At 41.4% G+C, this 16,825-nt stretch overlaps 1 protein-coding gene across 3 annotated transcripts in view; it reads right to left on the reverse strand.

Annotated features, from left to right (window-relative positions):
- PANK2 (pantothenate kinase 2) overlaps positions 1-16,825 on the reverse strand; it is a 27,009-nt gene continuing 10,184 nt past the window's right edge. The window contains exons 2-7 of one of the 3 annotated variants that reach the window (XM_077872336.1): positions 13,088-13,440; positions 8,995-9,248; positions 7,524-7,700; positions 5,771-5,894; positions 4,071-4,196; positions 1-567 (exon numbers count right to left, since the gene is read on the reverse strand). In XM_077872336.1, the coding sequence (XP_077728462.1) occupies positions 517-567; positions 4,071-4,196; positions 5,771-5,894; positions 7,524-7,700; positions 8,995-9,248; positions 13,088-13,440 (1,085 nt within the window). In that variant the 3' untranslated portion in view covers positions 1-516. Of the gene's footprint in view, positions 568-4,070; positions 4,197-5,770; positions 5,895-7,523; positions 7,701-8,994; positions 9,249-12,004; positions 12,131-13,087; positions 13,441-16,825 lie in introns of those variants that run through there. The other 2 variants (XM_077872337.1, XM_077872338.1) reach the window with 2 other exon arrangements.

A 16,825-nucleotide genomic window follows, 5' to 3' on the forward strand; every position in this document is an offset into this window, starting at 1 on the left:
TTCATAGAACCTTGAAATAAAACATGTTTTTCAGTATGTTCACACAAAGGCTAAATAGCACACCAGAGTTAATGCACAGATGATGATCTCCAAGGCCATATTAACATTGTGATTAGATTACAACATGTAGTGCCTGCCTTACATCTAGCAAGTTCGACAGGACACAAAACCGCAGTCAGCTGAACACAGAACAGCCCACCCCTGAAGTGGCTCCAGTAAGGACACTGAATTTCACAAATACGTGGCAGGTGTAACAAAGCTATACTGAAGAGCAACTTCAACACAGCAGATCCTCACTGCCACAGACATGGTCCACTTTTTTTGTATCTTTCCTTACTGGTTACTAGTTTAGGCTGAATTTTTAAGGATTTATCTTCATGACTTAGAAAAATACACTTGTCCTTTCTTGCTTTGATTCGGGTAGTACACAATCACAAAATTGAATAAGTCTCTTAAAAAACAAAAGTTCACAGATCCCATTGTGGAATGTTCCAGGAACCCCTCCCCGGGTAACGATCAGGGGATCTTCAACAGCTCAAGGAGTGCTCCAACGGCTCCAAAATAACCCTGGAAAAAAAGTACACCAAAAATGAGAGCAATTTTCCTTTGACTTACTTATATTACCATAAATATGATTACTAGTATTAAAGCCAACAGTGCCCTTAATTCCTGACACCGGTTCCTTGAGCACCCATTTTGCTGAGCCCAAGGCCAGCCTGGGAGCAGAGCAGCTCTGAGGAGCTCCCAGGCTGGGGAGGAAGACTGGATGTACAGGACACCCTGGCATGCCAGCCTGTGAGACCAAGGCCCATGGTGGGGGCTGCAGGAGCTCTGGGGCCCACACTGGCCCAGTTACCTCTGTGAGCGCCAACTGAGCGGTCTCCTGCAGGAATAGGATGGGAGAAGCTGCAGAGGCCTGGTGCATTTCCAGACAACTAAGGACTGAAGGGAGGATGGGACATGAAGTGCAGCAGAGCAGAAGAGCTGGGGTGGTCGGGGTATGCTGGTAACGTGGGGGAGGGGGAGCTGACAGGGCTGGGGATGGAAGGGAGACCGCGAAGAGGGGGAGGTGGATTCAAGACCTGCCTAAAGACGGGGAAGAAGGCAGCAGGGAGGTTCAGGTCTCTCCCATGCATCCAGTGACAGTGCCCCTGAGAACAAACAAGGACACAGGAGCAAGAGATGCAGTGAATAAGGAGGGGTTCCATCTGGCCTGGGCAAGGCCGAAGGGCCCCAGGTGGCCTAACAGCCACACCCAGGAAGTAACTGGATGTCTGGATCTGGAACAAGACCGTGGGCAGGGCAGCACTGGCAGGAACAGGCAGTGGAGGCATGGACAAGAGTGCCCTGATGCGACACTTGGTGGGGGGCACAGATGGGAAAGCACCATCTGCAGAACAACAGAGGAGCCAGCAGGGAGGGTGGAGGCATGGCTGGAGGAGGACAAGGCTGGACCATCGCCAGAAAGACTCAAAGTCAAATACAATCAAGAACCAAGACATTAAAACCCAGAAATAGAAAGAAAAAGAACTGAATGTAACAAAATATGAGATAAAACCCACGCTGGCAGAAAGGGCAGGAGGGCAGGAATCAGAGCAGAGTAATCCTCCGATGGTCCAGAATCCATCAAGGTCTCCAATGGATGATCAGACAGCCAAGCACTTTCAGGAAGAGAGAAAGGACTGAAAAAGGAAAGTGGGAAGGAAGATCCTGAAAGGCCTGCTCGCAGACTGAGAAGGATGAGCTAAGAGGCTAAATATCAGAAGCAACAAAGAAACCAGTCCAGTTTCCCAAAGAAAGCTACTCCAAGAAACTTGTGGCCAAACATAAGAACAGCTGAAGCTGAAGCCTCTCCTCTCCCTGTTTCCTGGCTTAAAAACAGGCAGCCATAAACCACGTGTAATGAGAGTCGGCCCACAACCCCACTGGCCACCCGGCCGAGCAGGAGGAAGGGATGATGAGGGACCCCACCAGCACCAGAGGACAGACTCACGGCTTTGTTTTCAGTGGCTTTTTTAATATACATATAAAGATTTTATTTATTCACAAGAGACACAGAGAGAGAGAGAGAGAGAGAGAGAGGCAGAGACGGAGAAGCAGGCTCCCTGCAGGGAGCCCAATGCGGGGACTCCATCACGCCCTGAGCCGAAGGCAGATGCTCAACCACTGAGCCACCCAGGCATCCCTTTCAGTGGCTTTCTGTAGCTTCTATTTTACAACAACAAAAGATGAGAAGTTAACCATTATAATGAGCTCCCCTGAAGACCAGGACCCAGCATGAAGCAGAAGCTAGTCAGCTGTTACAAGCTGCCAAATGCTAAGAACAGTACAGAAGGCTGACAGGAACCCAGACAAAGCTCTCACAGTAGTTAAACTGACTTCAGTGTGCGAACAGTTCTCAAGACCTCAAGATGCAGAGAGCCTAAAATATCAACGTTTTCCCTTAGCACAGTAGTCGACACCAGAGTCCAAGGCCTGGACACCATGGGAGGAGAGGCGGCAGGGCTGTGTCAGAGCCAGGGAGGAAAATGAAGTCAGCAGGCAGGAAGGAAGAAAACACGTCAAACCGAGGTTCCAGAAGGTGTTCAAACTTATGGTGTGAAGATTTAAAAAAAGACAAGTTAACCTAAGAAATGAATTCACGTTCCACCTACCAAACGGTTTTCAAGAGGTAGAAATGGAGGAGGAAAGTTCTACTATGATGTGAGATTAAAGAGTTTCTTTTTATTCTAATGTAAAGCAAAATAAAGGATCAAAGATCACAAAAAGATACATATAAAAGGTATACGCAACTTAATGATAATTTGGTACCAATTTATTAATAACATTAAAAGTAAAAAAATGTTTAAGGGTACAAACTCACAAGTGGTAAAGAAGCTGGAAGAGACCTGATGCCCAGCACCCCCACAGCAGCAGCGCACTGATCTCAGGCTGAGCTGCACGTGTGGCGGCACGTAATGCGTCACAGTAACACATACTCCTTCAACTTACACAATGCTACGTGGCAGATTCATTCAATTAGTTTTTAATAAAACACAGTTAAAAATTAGATGACTCAACATGAAGCTTTTGAAAAGGGGTATTTGTGCACTTTGAATTTTAACTCTGAACTGAAACCACTTAAAAAGGAAAAAGAGCAATTTTATAGGGAAAAGCAACCTTGGTGGCAGTTCAGATCTTTTTTTTTTTTTTTTTTTAAGATTTTATTTACTTATTCATAGAGACAGAGAGAGAGGCAGAGGGAGAAGCAGGCTCCATGCAGGTCCCCAGGATCACACCCCAGGCTGCAGGCGGCGCCAAACCGCTGTGCCACCGGGGCTGCCCATGGCACTTCAGATCTTATTGTCAGTTCACGTAACTACTGGTAAAGTGAACGTGCATGAACAATTCTGAAGCCTTCATGAGAACACTATTTAAAATCCAACAACACTGGAAAGAAACCATTCCACAGCCCCACCACCAAGGGGACAGAAGAAAGGTCCCGCGCCCCAGCTAGGGTTCTTTTTTCACCCGAGCTGGAAAAACAGAAGGGCACCTTCCCACAGATGATACCAGGTTCAGTGATTCAATGATTCTCTTCCATTTTGTCATTTCTAGCTGGTCTAGGTGTTAAGTGTGGTTCTAACCTTGGAATATATTTTTGTTTGTTTTTAGAACATGCGTTTTAAATAAGTGGCCCAGGAACTCTACCAATACACAAAAACTGACATCAAAATGAAAAAAGCAGAACCCAGAGTAAATGCATTTACAAAATAAGCATAATAGGAAAAAATATAAAGAGAGTTCAGAAAAGAACATAACATTTAAGATATAGGTGTTCCTCAAGCTTCCTTTGAAACTGCTGAAGCTCACAATTAAATTAACCAAAAATTTCCCTTGCATTAAATCAGGTAAAAAATGGCTTTTGAATATTACAATCAAGGTTAAACCCTATATCATACTTTTACAAAAAAAAAAAAACAAAAACAAAAAAAACTGAAGTCTATTTCACGTTTACTTCAAGTTCCAAAACAGTGGGAACTGCATGCCCTGCATGTTAGTAACATATCCCAAGAAGTAAGTCTGCTTACCTCGTGTTCCGAAAAAAGTGCTTTCAACTGCCCCTTGGACCAATAATCCAAAGCATATGCCAAAAGTCGCATGGCGATCGTATTAATTCTCAAGAAATTTCCAACAAATACCACCTGGTTAATGTTCTGAGCACATCAAAAAAAGGCAATTAGTTTTCATCTTAACTTCTGTTCTCTTGTAAAAGCTACCCCAAAACAGAGCACTATGTGCATGGTCTTCAGCAGCAATTTGCTGAGCAAAAAATAAAAAAGTATTTACTTTTAATCCATTTAGTCCAAGGCTACTTAAATTTGAACCCAGACAACTCTGGACCCACTTCAAACCATGCCAGAAAATGTCACAAGAGAAAACAAATTAGGAAAACCATTTGTATTAAATATGACAAATAACTGCTATTAATGTTTTATACAGAAAAGTAAAAAAAAAAAAAAAAAAAGACCCCAATTGACAAAAATATGCAAATTGTACAAGAAATACAATGGGAAAAAATTCAATCTCACCAGTAATCCAAAAAAGGAGCATCTTAAACCTATTAAAAGCAGAACAACTAACTGAAATTTCACCCCAACAATGAGCCCAGTTGTGGTAACTGATCCACTCATTCAGTGCTGAAGAGATCTGAATTAGTACAGCCCTTGTGCAAAGTGCCTTGGCAATACCTACCAAAACTCTTAAGTATGGTCATATTCTTTAGAGAATCTCATCTCACTCCAGAGTTATAAGTTCCTTATCAGGAATAAAATTCAACCAAAGAAAAGCTTCACACTTAAAAATGCCTTCCTGCAGAGCGATCACTGGCAAGCAACCAAATGCCCAGCTCTATGTGAATGATGATACAAAAACAAATCAAATATACAGCAGTGAAATTTTAAGTAAGTAAAAAATATAAAATGGTATGTACACCCACACAACTAACAGATCTTAGAATATATAAGTACAGGAAAAGGAACATGCAATAAAGGAAACAGTAACTTTAACATATTCAAATGAAGAATGCTTTTAATTACTTAATGCTGATACAGTTATCTTTTTAATTAAAAAATGAGACAATCCTTTTGTACCTTTCAAAGCCTCCTTAAACCGCATGCCTACATAATCAAACAGAGTATTTTGAACAAAATTGTGTAAATAAGGACAAGCTGTAAAGCTGCACCTCTGGACCCCCCAGGGAAGGCCATTCTCGGTTCTTTCATAGCCCTGTACAATGCTGCTTGACCTGAATGCTACAAGGCAGCACTGTAAAGAAGCTGAAAGCACAAAGACAGCTCTGCGGCGGTGGATGGGCACTCCTCGGCTGCCCAGTCTTCTCCAGCTTCAGCGACTTCCTCCAGGTGCCTTCCCAGGGACTCCAGGGCTCTATGTGGAGCATGGGACCTCAATCTGACATGGCTAGCCATCACCGCTACCCACAGTCCCCTTCACCCGAAGTTCTGACTGCCTTCCTACTTTCTCCTCAAAAGATGTACTTTTACTTCTAGACAGTGGCAATATTATTTATCTTCACTGAGAAAAAAAAAAAAAAATCAGTGAAGTTTAGTCTACATTTGAAGAGCTTTAACTTCGCCAATGAAACAACTCCACCCCATACAACTACACTTAGGCACTGTCCGGATAAGACAGACGTTGTACACAAGGTGAGGCCCGCTTAGTAAGTTCTGCATTTTCCTCAGAGCATCTAAAGAAATCCACGTCCCCTTACTTCATTAAGGGCACACATTCTTGCTATTGAGCCAATGTTGTTGGTGATGGTGATCAACATTGCTCTGGCGAGGTCCTCTTTACTGACTGCCTCTCGCTTCTCCTTGCTCATCATGTTTCCAAAGCTGTGAAGGGAAAAAATATATATATATCCACCTGCTGAACCAAAGGCTACACAGCCCAACAGAACTTGAATGTTAACTCTACTAAGATAAATGTGACTTCTAGGGCTACATTGTTCAAATCTTCAAACTTTTTATTACAAAATAACAGAGCATCTGCTCAAAGAGTAATGCAAAAGCCCTCCAGTGTTGTGAATAAGCAAATGCCTTTCCCTCACAGATTCCAATAAAATCTAGCTTTGTTAACAGATCTTTGCACATCTAGTTAGATCTGATCAGATCCACACTAAGGCACCACGGCTCCTTCTGCAGTCAGGGACAGTTCCAGGAATTAGCAATTCATTCCCAAATGCACAGCCATCTTGCTTAGCTGAATGGTCACATTTGCTCTGGAAAACTGCTTCATCAGAGCAATACAAAAGCAGACAGTAAAGTACCAGAGTAAACTCCTTAAGAATTTCAGATTTCCCTGGAAGATAAAGTACTTCAAAGTACTTTACCAGCAGAATTGCTACATTAATAACTGTGAGCAGAACACAAACCCAATCAGAAACCAAAGTGAACAATATGCAAATGCCAAAAATCAGAACATAACATAGATAGCATTTACAAAGTCCCTGGAATTAGTCCACAAGCATGCTATGTATGCTCCTTTTCTATAATTAAAAATCACATTTCAATACAAAGAAAACAACTCTTTTTCTAAACAATCTAGAAATGAAATTTAAAAAACAGTTCCTGGGGCATCTGGGTGGCTCAGTCAGTTGAACATCTGATGCCTTTGGCTCAGGTCATGATCTCAGGGTGCTGGGATCCATCAAGCCTCTGGTCAGGCTCCCTCCTCAGCAGAGAGTCTGCTTCTCCCTCTGCCCACCCCTTGCTTCTCTCTCTCAAATGAATTTTTTTAAATCTTAAAAAGTAATTTAAAAATTAAAAACCATTTTATTTACAATGGCATCAAAGAGAATACTTAGAAATATATTTAACAAAAGTAGTATAACAACTGCACTGAAAATCACAGCTATAAAACATCAGTGAAAAAAAAGCAAAATTCTAAATAAATGGAAAAACACTTTATCTTAGATCAGAAGACTTGATAAGGTTAAGATGGCAATAACTCCCCAATGTAAGCTACAAATTCAGTACAACCCTATCAAAATCCCAGCTGCCATTTTTGCAACCACTGACAAGGTGATCCTAAAATTCACCCAGAGATTCAAAGTATTGATTCATGCCACCATATAGGTAAACCCTGAAAACATGCTAAATGGAAAGAAGCCAGTCACAAAAAACGCATATTATAGGACAAAATTTATATGAAGTGTCCAGAATAGGCAAATCTATAAAGGCAGAAAATATATTGTTTACCAAGGACTGAGGTGGGGAAATGTGGAGTGACAGGTAATGGACAGAAGGTTTCTTTCTGGGATGACGAAAATGTTCTGAAATTAGATTATGGTGATGACCGCACAATTTGGTAAATATACTAGAAACCACTAAATTTTACACTTTACACAGGTGACTGTAGAGTATGTAAACTATAGCTCAATAAACACTGTTTAAAAGAAAAAAGATACACCCAATATTTAGTATCTTATTCCTGTCTTTCTTAGAACACACACACCCCCTTACCTTGATGCCACAGCCCAGCCCGGCAGTCCAAACCTCTCATAGTCCCCTCCATAAATGTCTCGAACTAGTTTATCCACTTTGGTGCTATCTCCACGAGATGCCATTTCAAGAGCTTCTTCAAAAGTGGTACAGCCAGTAAGAAGACAGCAGAGACCAAAAAAAGTTCCTCCTCCAAGACTGATTAAAAACAAACAACACAGTATTTTAAAATTTTAAAAATAAGAACAGGAAGGTAGTATTTATGAGCCCAAAACCACGTTCATACATCAACCCACTCTTGTCCCAACCTAATTAATTGCGCAGATGCCACTGGCAGGCAAGTCTGTGGAAAGATAAAAAACAAGTTGCCTGTCATATACCTTGAGGTTACATATTCACGTGAGCCAACAAACGAAATAGCAAAACACAGGGCCCACATCTCTGCCCACGTCCCCACCCACGTCCCCAGTGCAGTTTGAGCATCTGCTGAGTGTGAGCAGCTTCGGGACCAGGTCCACCCACCATACCCAGGCCATGCTAGCACCTCCCTTCCTTTGTCTCTCCAAAGCCCTGGTCACCCTGGCTTATCAGCCCCCCACTTCACAAAGAATTCCTCCCTTAATGCGTTTTCTCCCCCAAAATTACTCATCTCATTTTTTAATTCACACCTGTTAAATAAAAAAAAAAAAAAAAAAACTGGTCTATCCCAATCCCCAGCTCCTTGTTTTGCTTCAAGTGATTCCTAATCCTTAAACTGCAACATATTCTTTTTTGCCTGCCACTTTTCTGCCACTTCTCTTCCCCTTTCAGTCTGCCCAATTATTTATCTGTTGCTGAGTACACCTCACCTTCTAGATCTCAGACCATCCGGTGGATGGGCGGGTTATGTGTGCACATGTGTACCTGTATGTATAAAATATAGGCCAGTTTCAAAGCTGGGTCTTGCCAAGACGACTTTTTTTTTTTTTTTTTAATTTATTTATTTGTGATAGTCACACACAGAGAGAGAGAGAGAGAAGCAGAGACACAGGCAGAGGGAGAAGCAGGCTCCATTCACCTGGAGCCCGACGTGGGATTCGATCTTGGGTCTCCAGGATCGCGCCCTGGGCCAAAGGCAGGCGCCAAACCGCTGCGCCACCCAGGGATCCCCCTCGACTTCTTATAAATGCTACCTAGTAGCTTTGGCAACTTTACAATATGTGCACACAATACACTGACTGAGGACAGGGACTTTGGGCTCAAGGAGTCTGTCAATGAGATATTTTATGGAACTATAATAATGAAATCCTAAGCAATACAGATTTTTTAAAAGTAGGTCATGATGTGAGAATTTTCAAAGAGAAACTGCATTTGCTTGCATAATCCCAGAGAAAAAATTTTGACTTAATTTTAACAGATTCTTAAAAGCATATGGATACACAATACCTGAAAATTCACTTATAACCCATTATGATATCAAGAATAAACAATAACCTTTACATAAAAGACCTACCTGGTACCCGTGACCCGCTTGTAATTATCTTTGGAATATACTGCTAAAATGCTAACCCCAGAGCCAATGTTCACCAGAAGCAGAGGGTATGGATTTTTCAAATCAAATGGTAACTTCTGACATTTTTCAGCATCAGCAGGGTTTTCAAAGTAATAGCACTGTGACCGTCCATTGAATCCAACGGAGTCAATGTATAAAATTCCTTTTACTAAACAATCTAGTTCATCAAGTTTGCAAAGCTGAAGGTCACCTATCTGTAATGAAATAAAAATGTATTCAGACTTTTTAACAAGCCAAACAAATAGAAACTGCTTAATAAGACATCCCTCCACATTAAATAAACCACAGAAGTGCTCACAGATGTGGATTTATAACACAATTCACAGAACAGACCTGAAGACAACAAACATCAGGATGGACTGACGAGACAGACCCAAATCCACCTCCCCACCCCCACCCCCGGAAACCACCACAACAGCGGAGACGCATGCCCAAACCCAAGCAGAGAAAGAGAGGTCTCAAAAGGAATGTTGAGTCAGGAGCACAGGGGAGATCACAGCCCTGTAAGAAAGCCGACTCCAAGAAATTCAAGTGACTCAAACACCTGGTGACACACAGCAGGAACTACAAGGACTCTGATATCTGCCTTCCGAAAGACCATCATCTTCAAGGTTATGGAGCAGTACCAAAGTAGGCCCCACTTTATTATTATCAAACAGACATCAAAGGGCTGAAAAGTGTCCAAATGGAAGACAAGATTTTTTTTACTATCTAAACCAATTACAGCCCCTGAAGGATGAAAAGATTTTAGCAGTATAAAAATTTTAAACTGTTATCAATTTAATCCCATTTAAATAAAAGAATGATTATTCTTCATATTAGGGAGCACTGGAAAGCAATTAGAGTGAAGAGGACCTTCAATCAATCAAGAATGAAGTGGAAAGATCCCAAGACATGTTATCAAAAAAACAAGTTGAGAAACATTTCATAAGGATGATACCTGCCTGTTTTTTTTTTTTTTTTAAAGATTTATTTATTTATGATAGACATAGAGAGAGAGAGAGAGAGAGATGCAGAGACACAGGAGGAGGGAGAAGCAAGCTCCATGCCGGGAGCCCGACATGGGACTCGATCCCGGGACTCCAGGATCGTGCCCTGGGCCAAAGGCAGGCGCTAAACCAGTGAGCCACCCAGGGATCCCCACCTGCCTGTTTTTAAAGCCAAGTTTATACACAAGTGTATGTGTCATACACAGTCATGCAAAGAAAACTAGAGACATATAAAGTTCTAACAATGGTGACTCTGGAGACACAGCATAAAGAACACCCCCAGGTCACTCCCTGGACTTCCAACCCACGTGACAGATTACGAGCACAAATGCTCCATACACATGACAAAGGTAAAACTGCTTCAACCCACTTAAGGCACCTATTTCTGTTTACAATCAGGTCTAGCCCCGCAAATTTCCCCCCTTTAATTCTACTCACTTGTCAATTTCTTCAGTTCCACAGCAGAGAGGGAAGTTAACAAATACCTTCATCTTAATCCTTAATTAATCCCTAAGTGAGAATATTAAATTACTCCTCTGACCAAACCCAAGCTCCTGGAGTGTTCATCACCATTCCTACTATACCTGCTCATGCCCTCCCTGCCGTCATGAATTCAAAACCAGCCTCCTGACACATGAATCTCAAGTGCCAGCATTTCCATTTCTAGCTTTTCATTTCATCACTTTTCACTGGTAGTCTACTGGAGCCCAAGTAGTTGGTCTCCTTTGTCTTCCTATAATTTCCTCCTTTTCCTTCCTATAATCCCTGTCATCCTGAAATGTCCTCTAATTCCTAATGAATCCCCATCTCTAAATGAAACAGGTGACTGAATGAACAGCTGATTTCACTAACACAAGGTACTGATAATGTATGAGCTACACCAACAAGCACACCCAAGTATGCTAGGAAATCTAATTCACATTAAAAAAGCAACAGGGTAAACTCAATATTTTAAAAAATATTTCACTGTGGTTTACTAAACACTAGTCACTCCTAATACACAAACAGCATTCTATGGGCATTTCACTTTCCTACGATTTTTCAAGGACAAAAATGGTGCATATAAAAGGGAAACTCCCCCAGCCTAAGAACAAATTCCCCAGGTCTAAAATCCACTTTGCACCCTCCCCTTGAATTACCACACAATGCTGAACCTCTGGGAACAGCTGAATGGTTTGCAAATATGTTCCAAAGGGCATAAAGGGCATCTCCATTAGGATCCAGGGTCCACAGCAGCCTGGGTGGCTCAGCGATTTAGTGCCTGCCTTCAGCCCAGGGCATGATCCTGGACTCCCACATCAGGCTCCCTGCATGGAGCCTGCTTCTCCCTCCTCCTGTCTTTGTCTCTCTCTCTCTCTCTCTCTCTCTCTGTGTGTCTATCATTCATAAGTAAGTAAGTAAGTAAGTAAGTAAATAAATAAATAAATAAATCTAAAAAAATAAAATTAAAAAAAAAAAAAAGGATCCAGGGCCCACTATGAGGCTTCCACAAAGGAGGGAACCATCTCTCCTCCAGCTACACTTCCCTTTTACTCAGAGGTGGAAGAGAAACCACTGAAAACCAACCACCAAAAGAAATTCAAGCAGAGAATATAGAAACTTGTTAAAAAGAAATTCATGTCAATTCTGTATTATGGTCACTGATAAGAGAAAGACAGGAGACAGAAGACCAAGAAAGAGGACAAAGTCACAAACCATACGATGACACACAGAAAAAAAAAAAAAAAAAAAAGGAAAGAATGACAGAGGCAAAGGCAGAACCTCTGGAATCACATTCTCATTAGTGGCATTAAAAACATGGTCACTGAAGATATTTTCAATCTATAATGAACCTTGAAGGTCCAGGTCTTGGCCAACCCACTGGTCTACTCTCCCACCGACCCTACCCCCACATCCACCTCAAAGGACATAGCCTCAAGACCTTGCACAGTGTTCACTAAATGAAAAAATCAGATACCCACTGGCATCCCCAGGGTCCACACATGATTCAGAGACTCCTATGACAAGAGCACAAAACGCATCAGAAGGCATCTGGAGAGAGGCGGCTCCTCTGTTAACTATTTCCAACAAGCCCTAAGACCAAAATGCCACTGCTGTGGACCAGAGTTCTTTGGTTTTTTTTTTTTTTTTTTAATAGTAAACCTGCCAAGAAACAATGGAGGGGGACAGGAGAAATTATATAATAGACAAGACTGGAAACAATTTTATGACATGAAATGACATTTTAAAAATTATTTTTTTAATTTTTTTATTATCTTTTTAAGTAGGCTACACACCTAAAGGGGAGCTTGAATTCATGACCCTGAGATCAAGAGTCACATGTTCCACCGACTGAGCAAACCAACTGTCCCCAAATTATCTTTCAATGTCATTGTTGAAGACTTTTTTTTTTTAATAGTGATCTCTACACCCAACATGGGATGGGGCTCAAACTCACAACCCCAGGATCAAGAGTCTCATGTTCTCCCAACTGACCAGCCAGGTGCCCTCATCATTCAAGACTGAATGACATGTTCCTCATTAAGTAGTTCTTTGGTTTGCTTATCAAAGCTTTGCTACTTTTCCACACTGGAAGAACAAAATGCTATGCTTTCATTGCTGCTGATTCTCAACTTAGCTGAATCAGGCAAAAAATAAACTCCACAACAAGCTCTAGATGGCTAACCCCTGGCTACCACTCCTCTAGCTAATCTTAATCTGACTTAAGAAAATTCAAGTTCCATTAAAAACAGAAATGATTCCACCACTTGCTATTGGTATTATTTTTAACAATCAGATTATGCCTGGGTGGCTCAGTTGGTTGAGCACCCGGCTCTTGGTTTTCACTTGGGTCATGATCTCATGGGTCACAGGTCGTGGGATCAAGCCCCATCTCAGGCTCCATGCTCAGCAGGGAGTCTGCTTAAAGATTCTCTTCTCCTTTCTCCCTCTGCCCCTCCCCTGCACATGCTCATACACACACTTGCTCTTTCAAATAAATAGGTAAATCTTTTTTTAAAAAAATCAGATTACCATAAACTGTATATAAGCTGCAAAATACATACTGTGAGAAAATCCTGCTCAAATTTGTACGCTCCACCTCCAGTGGCACAAAAGACAGTGTGGAGACTTGAGAAGTTTTTATCTCTGCCCATCTGAATAAAAGCAGGCATGTCATGAGTGGGAAAGCGTATAAAGTGCAGATTGCCCTTGCGTCCACACAGAGTCAGGTCCTTCAGTTCCAGGTGCACATCCCGAATACCTGTGGACCCATAAGCCACATTGGAGGTCAGGTACTTCCGAATGCTTTTAAGACTTTCCACCTCTTCCTCCTCTTCTTCAGCAGTGATGTCTTTGGGCTCAAAATAAACCAGCTTGACCAGGGTTCCACCAATATCCAAGCCAAACCATGGAAAAACTAAATGGAGAAAATAAAAAAAAGAACTTTTTTAATGAAAACTAAACATAAATGTACTAGATTAGCAAGCTATTCATACCTTGAGGTTTCCAAGGACTATAAATATAAAAAGGGATTTGGGAAAAGAAATAGGATTCTGATTTGGAAACACAGCTTTAAAAAAAAAAAAAAACCACAACGATCAGGAAAAAAAAAAATCAGAATATTGCGCCAATCAACCCTCTTGTACAAATAAGCCTAAACTAAACTATGAAATATTTAAAAATAACAAAATGACTACCTCAACTCTGGGGGAGGGGGATTGAGAATGAAAATCTACATCCTAAAAAAAAAAAAAAAAAAAGAAAATCTACATCCTTTCCCTTGGCTTAAAGAAGAAATGTTAAAACTTTTCAGAGCTCCAGTTTATTTTTTTAATTTTTTTTAAGATTTATTTATTTACTCATGAGACACAGACTGAAAGAGAGAGGCAGAGACACAGGCAGAGGGAGAAGCAGGCTCCTCGCAGGGAGCCCAACGTGGGATTCGATCCTGGATCCCAGGATCACAACCTGAGCCAAAGGCAGGCACCCAACCACTGAGCCACCCAGGTGTCCCAGAGCTCCAGTGTAATAAGCAACCTGGGGTAGAGGAAATTCCCACGTAACACGTAAGCTCCAATGGTCAATTTGTCTCTTGAAACTTGATGTCCCCAAAATAAAAGGTTTCAATGGGATAGGCATTTCAGAGTTACAGGTGTTCCCAAAAAATCCTTCCCAAAAAATGGCTTCGGGAGATCAGATCAAGGTGGACTGCACAGACATGCATGCCTTGGCTCCCAGCTTAGACCATAGAAATTCTAAAGATAGAGCTTTACTGATATATTATTTTCCAAAATAGTTCTGGGAAACAAGAAATGATACAATCAGCAGAACTAAGTTGATAGAGGCATTAACTGTCCAGAACCATCAAAAGAGGAATGCTATAAAAATTGGGAGCAGCTATGAACATTCAGAACACATAGGGGTGCTCCACCAACATGTACATAGGGGTGGCTGCCATAGGGAAACAGGGGCAGGCTCTGTGGTCATGGATGATCTGGTGGGGAATGCATCTGGCACAACTAGACAGACCAACTACTTCCCCATCTCCACCGTCCCTGCTCTTTGCACCCCACCTCCACCCCGCCAGGCAAAGTCTTCAATAAACACAGGCACTTAAGCCAAAAACTCAGAATGGCTCCCAAGTAGCTACTATCACTCAGAAGAAATGAGGAGCCCCTATATCTAGCCATATATCCATACAATCCATCCTGAGACACAGGTAAAGAGACATTGCATCTACTGACAGAACAGCAATCCTCAAAATAGAGATGATCACTTTACAAATTAGGATCACCAAAAGGGAAATCTAGAACACAAAAATGAGAAACTAAACATCTGAAGAAAGAATCGCAGGAACAAACAGTAGACTTAAAAATAATCATGATTATCTTCAGAGATAAAATGAGATCTGATCCATGAAAAATGAATAAGCTACCACAAGGAAAAATCAGAAATTAAGAAATGTTGGTCACCTGTGGCTGTGACTGCAAGAATCTACATGTGATAAAATTATACAGAACTAAATATGCATACACAAAAGAGTTTATATAAAATTGATGAAATCTAAGTAAAATCTGTGAACTGTATCAATGTTAACTTTTCAGTTGGGGGGAGGGGAGTGAAGCTTTCCAAAGAAAAAAAAAAAAAAGGACAAACTACTATATACTTAACAGATGAATCATAAAAAACAAGCTAAGTAAAAGAAGCCTTGCACAAAAGGCTACACACCATATGACTGAATTTACATGAAACTCTAGGAAACACAAAGCAATCATTTCTGCATTTGATAGGAAGTAGATCTTGGCTAGGGGAGGAAGGGAGGGAGGGACTGTACAGGTACAGAAGAAAACACTGCAGTGCCCAAATCTTGACTGTTGGAAAGATTTGAGGGGAAAGCTTCACGGGTGTATACAATCTGTCAAAATGTATGGAACTGTACACTTGAAATGGGTACAGCTGCTTGTGTGTAAATTATACCTCAATAAAGAGTTTTATAAAAGAGAAAAAAAGGAACAAATCTATTTCCAAAATAAAACTCACAGATATATTTAACAGCAAAATGGGCACAGAAAAAATAAATGGAAAACAAAAGCAAGAAATTCTCCCAAAATGCCTCTCAAATATAAAGGAAAGGTAAATATATACAGAAATACAAAAAAAAAAAAAAAAAAAGAAAGAAAGAAAGAAAGAAAAAAGAAAAAAGAAATACAGAACCAGGAAGTCCGGTATATACCTTCTCTGAGTCCCAGAAATTTCCTGGGGGAGACAGGGAGTAAAGACATAAATCTTCAAGTTCACTAAGTGTTAAGAGGAATTAATGGAGAAAGGACAGACTTAAGACACATGCTATTGAAAAAGTCATGAAATCAGGACGCCTGTGTAGCTGAGCTAGTTAAGCGGTTAAGCAGCTGCTGGCTGCCAGCTGCCTTCCAGCTCAGGTCAGGTCATGATCTCCAGGTCGGGCCCCTTGTCAGGCTCCCCAGGGGAGTCGGCTTGTCCCTCTCCGTCTGACCCTCCTCTGCTCATTCTCTTGCTCTCTCTCAAAAAATTGAATAAAATATTTTTTTAAAAAATTTTTAAAGAAATCCTAAAAACTTCCAAAAAAAAGAACTGAATTCCTTCAAAGATACACAAATCACATAAAGGTGGAATTAGATTTTTCATCACCAACACAGATGCTAGAAGACATTGGAGCACTGGCTTCAAGGTTAAAAGGAAAAAGATTTTGAAACATATCCAGCAAAATCAGCTTTCACGGAGGAATGCAAAAGAAATTTATTTTTAAGATTTATTTATTTAGGGGATCCCTGGGTGGCTCAGCGATTTAGCGCCTACCTTTGGCCCAGGGCACGATCCTGGAGTCCTGGGATCAAGTCCCACATCGGGCTCCCAGCATGGAGCCTGCTTCTCCCTCTGCCAGTCTCTGCCTCTCTCTCTCTCTCTATCATAAATAAATCAATCTTGGGATCCCTGGGTGGCGCAGCGGTTTGGCGCCTGCCTTTGGCCCATGGCGCGATCCTGAAGACCCGGGATCGAATCCCACATTGGGCTCCCGGTGCATGGAGCCTGCTTCTCCCTCTGCCTGTGTCTCTGCCTCTCTCTCTCTCTGTAACTATCATAAATAAATAAAAATTTTAAAAAAATAAAAATAAATCTTAAAAAAAGGATTATTTATTGATTGATTGATTTTATTTATTTATTCGAGAGAGAGAGGCAGAGGCAGAGGGAGAAGCAGGCTCCATGCTGGGAGCCTGATGTGGGACTCAATCTGATCCCAGAACTCCAACTCCAAGATCCAGCCC

Source organism: Canis aureus, chromosome 26 (genome assembly GCF_053574225.1).
Source record: "Canis aureus isolate CA01 chromosome 26, VMU_Caureus_v.1.0, whole genome shotgun sequence".
Lineage (NCBI taxonomy): Eukaryota > Metazoa > Chordata > Mammalia > Carnivora > Canidae > Canis > Canis aureus.